This window comes from Betta splendens, chromosome 7, assembly GCF_900634795.4.
Source record: "Betta splendens chromosome 7, fBetSpl5.4, whole genome shotgun sequence".
NCBI lineage: Eukaryota > Metazoa > Chordata > Actinopteri > Anabantiformes > Osphronemidae > Betta > Betta splendens.
In genome coordinates, this window is record NC_040887.2 from 10,443,570 (window position 1) to 10,449,817 (window position 6,248).

The 6,248-nt window shown below is 42.7% G+C and overlaps 2 protein-coding genes and 1 non-coding gene across 4 annotated transcripts; 1 reads left to right on the top strand and 2 right to left on the bottom strand.

Moving 5' to 3' along the window:
• Nucleotides 1–93: 93 nt before the first annotated feature.
• On the top strand, nucleotides 94–2,416 carry si:dkey-20d21.12 (uncharacterized protein LOC556245 homolog). Of its 2 annotated transcripts, none has more exons than XM_055510408.1 (4): nucleotides 94–714; nucleotides 1,452–1,595; nucleotides 1,715–1,915; nucleotides 2,078–2,416. In XM_055510408.1, the coding sequence occupies exons 1-4, from the start codon at nucleotides 591–593 to the stop codon at nucleotides 2,212–2,214; spliced, it is 606 nt and encodes a 201-aa protein (XP_055366383.1). In that variant the 5' UTR covers nucleotides 94–590; the 3' UTR covers nucleotides 2,215–2,416. The 2 variants fall into 2 exon arrangements, with proteins under 2 accessions (XP_055366383.1, XP_055366384.1); XM_055510409.1 differs by having other exon boundaries at nucleotides 1,455–1,595.
• A 334-nt stretch (nucleotides 2,417–2,750) lies between these two features.
• On the bottom strand, nucleotides 2,751–5,963 carry LOC114858586 (N-alpha-acetyltransferase 80). Its single transcript, XM_029155990.2, has 2 exons — nucleotides 5,792–5,963; nucleotides 2,751–4,013 (listed from the first exon to the last, which is right to left on the bottom strand). Exons 1-2 carry the CDS (start codon nucleotides 5,923–5,925, stop codon nucleotides 3,011–3,013), a joined length of 1,137 nt encoding a protein of 378 aa, XP_029011823.1. The 5' UTR covers nucleotides 5,926–5,963; the 3' UTR covers nucleotides 2,751–3,010.
• Nucleotides 4,585–4,698, bottom strand: LOC114859499 (U5 spliceosomal RNA). The gene has a single exon (XR_003786539.1). It is a non-coding gene; the product is annotated as a U5 spliceosomal RNA (small nuclear RNA).
• Nucleotides 5,964–6,248: the final 285 nt, after the last annotated feature.

The window sequence follows — 6,248 nt, forward strand, 5'->3', positions numbered from 1 at the left end:
GCTGGGATATGTAGTTTGTTAGTGCCTAGTTGCGCCTGCCGTTTAAATACTCTTCATATATATTAATAAGGGACTTTTTTGAGAATTTGTGTTGGTTTCACACATATTATTATTTATTATCCTGCATATTTATAGTAATATCATAAATATGAAGAAAACATTCAATAGTTAACAACAAGAACTAAGGATTAGACAGCTGACATTGTTAGTTATCAAAAGGTAAACAAACACCAACACAGTTCCTGTTTCTGTACTGTTGGTATTTGTCCATGTGAGCTTTTTTGTTGTGGTTTATCGCCATGTAGACCATCACTGCCTCCACCCAGACCCCCGAGTCATTCTAATAATACCTCCATGTCTCCGGTGCTATTTCAGGCCTTGAGCATATGAGCATGTCTGGAGTTGGGGGGTCTCTCCATGTGTCTGTCCCTCATGATCACAAACAGGCAGGAGTGGCATTGGAGCGTCCTGCAGTTGCTTTGTGACGCATGAGCAGCAGGACACGGAGAACTTTTTGTTTTGCTTTTTAATGAATAATTTTACTGGAACCTTTGGGATTCTTTTGGCCATTTTCTGGATCCTCTGTGTGGATGTTTGGATCAGCTGAGGGTACAGATGTTTTGGTCATCAGACGTCTGAGTGTGAGGAAACCAAGTGAAAATAAAACTGACAGGCGGGATCCAGCTAGCACACACGCGTTGATGGTGACGGGGGGTGAGTAGGAAAAGAGTGTTTGAACGTGTCCTGCTGTGTTGTAATTGCTGGGAAGTTGTAAACCAGGAGGTTGAGCAGTAATGCTCAGTTAATCATCTAATAACACAGACAGCGATTATGTAGGAACCCGCTCTGTCCTTCGGCCCCTGATTTAAGCTCCAGCTACAGTGTAACTTTATGACTTTGACAACCTGCTAATAATAGCTGTGATAAACCATGTTTTCATGTGACACATTTGCTTTGTCTTCAAATAGAAACCAAGATAAGGTTCATTCCTCCTACAGTACAGTATGTTCAACAATGTCACATTCAAACCTGCCGTTACATTTGGTATTTTGTTACAGAATGTCTTCTAATTTCTGTTTTAGTCTCGTTGGGTGAATGATTGATATTGTATTGATTATCTAAGTGAGATTTGTGAGCTTTATATTTACAATGTTGGTAACGTTCAAATAAAATCTAGTAACGTAAGACAAGTAAATAATCACAGGTGCTGACAAAGCACATATACCTAAAAATCAGACATTTATTTTGACTGTGTACTGTATCAAGATTATTAATTGCCTATGAACTGATCAATCAATCCATCATTTCTTTCACTTTGCTTTTTGTCCTAAAACGACTATAAATGTAACTAAAACAACACTAATATAAATCTAACTCATATTTCAAACTTGCCTGTGAGCAAGGTTATACTGTGGACAAAAATCATCTGTTCATCTTGTTTTTTTTGAGAGGAGACAAGATGTCCAGACCGCCTTCCTCGCAGACCACCCCTCAGTTCCACAGGGTCAGCGACAGAGATCTCACTGAGATCGAGCTGCATTCTGTGGACTCCATCAACGACCTGCATAGAACACACCCTGAACACAGCCACAAAGGTACATAAACACTGAACACAGCCATTCACACACACACACACACACACACACACACACACACACACACACACACACACACACACACACACTGACCTACTATGCTGCGCGTGTGATTTCAGGGGTGAGGCCCCCTCATCCTGCCTACACACCCTCCCTGAATGGGAACGTATATGCGGGTCATCGAGAGCAGCAGGTCAGCAGCAAGTGGCAGAGCCGTCTGCAGGAGATGCTCACTCCCAGTTCATCCCGCGCCTACGCTATGGGCTGTGCTGTCATCACACTGCTCCTGTTGACAGTTTTACTCATCTTCTTCTTTCTAGGTAGGATTTCATATTTCCCCCATATATCCAGTTCTAAACATCAGAGAATCACATGAATTACTCTTCACCCTGTTTTAGTAGGTTGGATGCTATTTGCATTTTTCTAATCACGTGTATTTGTGAACCCTACAATGTTCTTCCTGCTTGCGTTTGCTTCTCCAGTCCAGCAGGGCGGGGCGATCAAGACGCTGACAGAGGCAGTGAGAGAGAAAGAAGCAGCAGCCAAAGAGCTGTCACTGCTGATTCAAGAACTGCAGGTACTGAGACACAATCTGACAGCTACGAAACGAGGGACATGAGGACACAGACTGCAGCGCATCAATAATGGACTGTGAAAAACAGTGGAACTTGAAGAGGAAACATTTGTCAGAACATTCTTTAATGGTTGTATGTGTGTCAAGATCAAAGCCATATGAGAGAGAGATGTTAGGTTTTTGATGCTGTTATTAAATATGTTACATTGCACTAATTGAATAAACTGACCTTACACTAGATAAGTGACTATTTTGTGTTAGCAATAATTTTGTGTCACACATTTAGCATTATATAAATATTGAATATACTTACAGTTACACTCTAACTTTGCAACCTTAAACCCAGCAGTGAAAAGAAATGGGAATCAAATGCAAACGAGCTGCTGATAAAGTGAACTATTTGTTTAATTTGTTAAACATTTGTGATCCTGAGGGTCTGATGTCATAGCTTGACCAGAGGAAGCCATGTGACCAGAGCTGGGGTGTTGCCTGGCGCAGCATCCGTTGCCATGGCAAAGCTGGAGGCTGCAGCGCTGTGTCAGATCTTTGGGGTCAAGTGAAAGAACCCAAAACCAAAGCCATTTATACAACACTTTCATTAAACTGACTTTATTTTGGATTTGATTAAAATAAGTTATTTTAATGTTAACAAACCTTTGTCTACAGCAAAGCAGAATAGAAAACAATGATGACATGACATGATGACTCAGGTTGTAAAGTACAGCATCCTAATTTTTAAAGTTAAGGATCTTTGGCATTCCTGAGTTGATCTGTGTGTGTGTGTGTGTGTGTGTGTGTGTGTGTGTGTGTGTGTGTGTGTGTGTGTGTGTGTGTGTGTGTGTCAGATGTCTTTGTGCATCCAAAAGATGGGAAGTCCTTTGGCATCTCTGTACGGAGTTTCAGTCAGAGTCTGAACTACAGGAGAAGCGGGAGGGAGAGGAGGGGAGGAAAGGATGGAGGAGGCGATAGGAGGAGGAGGAGGAGGGGAGGAAACGATGGAGGTGGCATTAGGAGGAGGAGGAGGAGGAGGGGAGGAAAGGATGGAAGAGGCGATAGGAGGAGGAGGAGGAGGAGGAGGAGGAGGGGGAGGGAGGATGGAGATAGCTGTAGGTGGAGGAGCGGGTAAACTACATGGTTGTGATGCACTCTTCTGGTCTGTGCTCCCTTGTGGTCCTTGAGCGTCCATCTTTATCTGAGCTTGTGTCCTCATGCTCGTGTCTTCGCTCGGTAATCTGGAGAACTTCAGGAGCATCTCCATGGGCACAAATGTGCTCATGGCGCCGGCATTCTGCACCGGCGTGGACAGAACAAAGCCGAGGTGTGCGTAGAAGTGCTGCTTATCGTGGGTGGTCAGGCACAGGCGCCTGAAGCCTCGGCTTCTGGCGTAGCGCTCAGTCTCGGTCATCAGGTTCCGGCCGTACCCCTTCCCTCGCTCCGCCTTAGACACGACCACTGATTCAACGAACAGGCTGCTGCCGTGACCTACGACTCGTGAGAGCCGAACGTGGCCGAGCAGCTTCTCTGAGTCTTTGTGGCCCTGCAGGAGAACCAGGGAGATGGGGAACTCTGGACAGGACTTCTGGAGGAAGTGGAGTCGGGCGCCCTGGCTTCGCTGCCACTCGGAGTTGATCAGGTCTGCACACGGAGTCAGCAGCTCTGGACGCCGGTGGATTGGAACGGCGCAGATCTTCCCCGGCTGCTCAGAGTCTGCGTGTAGTTTATCTGTCACCTCTGCAGGTTCAACGTGCTGTGTTTGACAGTCTGGAGCTGACACCGGACCCAGGTCCACGATCAGCTCAGCCCCCATGGACAGGTGGGAATTCCCTGCTGTTTTGGAATCAAACCTGTGATAATCAGGGTTTAAATAAAATCAGTCTTCATTCAACTCTCAGACTACTGTTGTGTTGACAACAAGAAACAAACTTGAACAAAAACCACAAGCTGGCATTCGATCAGATGCAACTCTGTGTGGAAAACCCAAAAATCCAAATGTATGTATTACTTTAGCATCACATCTGCTCTGGTTGTACTGGATTAGTATTACTGTCAATTTAGACACACAGAGATTTAAGTCTTATATGATGTGCATCAGGTAGGATTGCTCCCATAAGTAAATTCTTTAATACAGACACAAAAACAAACAGACAAAAATTAATAAATCTTTGAGAGAAAGTTGAAGCCTGGCAGGAAAACGTGTGCGTACGACAGCGACACATGGTGGTGTGTAGAAAGGCCAACGCGGACTAACAACTGATTTATTGGATTTCTGCAGTAAAAATACGGAAGTTGCACCAAAATTATTACAAAATAAAAGTTCCTCTTCAATAAAACCTTATTTTAAGTTATCAATAAACGGAAGTTAAGGGTACATCTACTAGTGCGCATGCGCTACGTTGTCTTTCAACAGGTATAGAAAGCCCCGCTTGCGCAGGGCATCAAAAAATTGGGTAAAACTCTTGTTGTTCCTCTCCACGGAAATCTTTAGTAAAAGGCGAAAGATTTATACGATCTGAAGAGAAACAAGAGTGTACTGAAGAACAGCGTACCCTGGTCCCGGGTCCCATTCTTGGTATCAGCGATCTTTATTACGGTGCACACACTGACATCTGCGTATTAAAATCAAATCAACGTGGAGAGTACTATTGTAATGTTGTTCATTGTTCAGTAAACAAACATCAAGTATATTATGTTAGAAATTAGTGAATTTATAAAGTACCGTAACAGCTAAGCGCACCCTAGGCATTATGGGAAACTGGCGACAGTGACCACGCCTCCACTATTCTACAAATGGTTTATTGTTTGAAACAGACAATTTTCGTCTTGTTATTATATTAAGGAGACAGGTATACGAAGTGACAGTGCGAAATGTTTTTCATTGCAGTGCAGAAAAACGCTATCATATTATTTAGGAACTAAAAGTGTGTACGCATGCGCAGTAGGTATTTCAGAATTTAAACCTAACGCGTTTTCGTCTTAAAGCAACTACTGTAACTTAAGCTATAAACATAAACTTGCTTCTCTATGTTTTTTTTATTCAACAAGAAAATGGCAAGATTTGCATTTAAAATATTTATTAGTTTGTGATTTTAGAAAATAGCTCGTGCCTTTTCTTTCAACATAAATAATTACTCGTGATTCGTGATCATAAATAACAAAATGGAAATGTTTTATGAAATGCCAAAACGTCTAATTTGAGAGGCACAAACAGGTAACATCCTTGTTTTTATAGCTTTTCCAAAAAAAGATGTGAATTTACTGAGTCTAATTACTCACTATATTTATTGAGTATTAAGTTTGAGGCGCTTTAATGAACAGCCTTCATCGCCTGCCACCACATTTCTACTTGATCGCAACCCACATGTGAACAATTATTGGCTAAATTTCTTAATGCCAGAAACAGAAAAGCCTATATTATTTCAAACTATTCGTTGTATAGCAAGACACACAGTACTACTGCCTGTTGAACAACCGCTGTTCGTCCTCCACTTCCATCTAAGGTAATATTAGCTGCAGCTGCATGCTAGCTACCATTAGCCGCCTAGCAAACGTTTAGCTTTAAAGGTAGGCGTAGACTTGTTTGTTGTCACCGGAAGCGGCTCAACTGGACTGTTTCGTTACCTACATTATTCTGTCTCGCTGCTCGTCACCGGCGATTTGTCTTCGAGCAAGAGTTTTGAGATCTAACTGATCTGTGGTCTGTGGACATATGACAACAGTAACACAGCGGCTGCAAAAGTCATTTAAATCTGCTCCCATGTCAGTTTATCCTCCAGTTCTACTTCGGGGAGGGAACGTGTTCCTGTTTAACTTCTGACAGGCTAATGAGCTCATGACTGCCACCATGTGGTTGGAGTCATTGTCACACAAAGATAAAGGGATAAAATTCCTTTATCTGTGACCTTTGACCTAGCTGCCAATCAAAGTTAATAATGAAAGCCTAATCACCACAGATTCATTAAAATGCCTCTAAAAATGATCAGAAGCCAATCTTCAAACGCTCATCGGTTTTAGCATAGCACAACACCCTGAAATTCTTTAAAGTGGTCATTTGAGTCTTTATCAGCTTCTTCCCTGTGGAA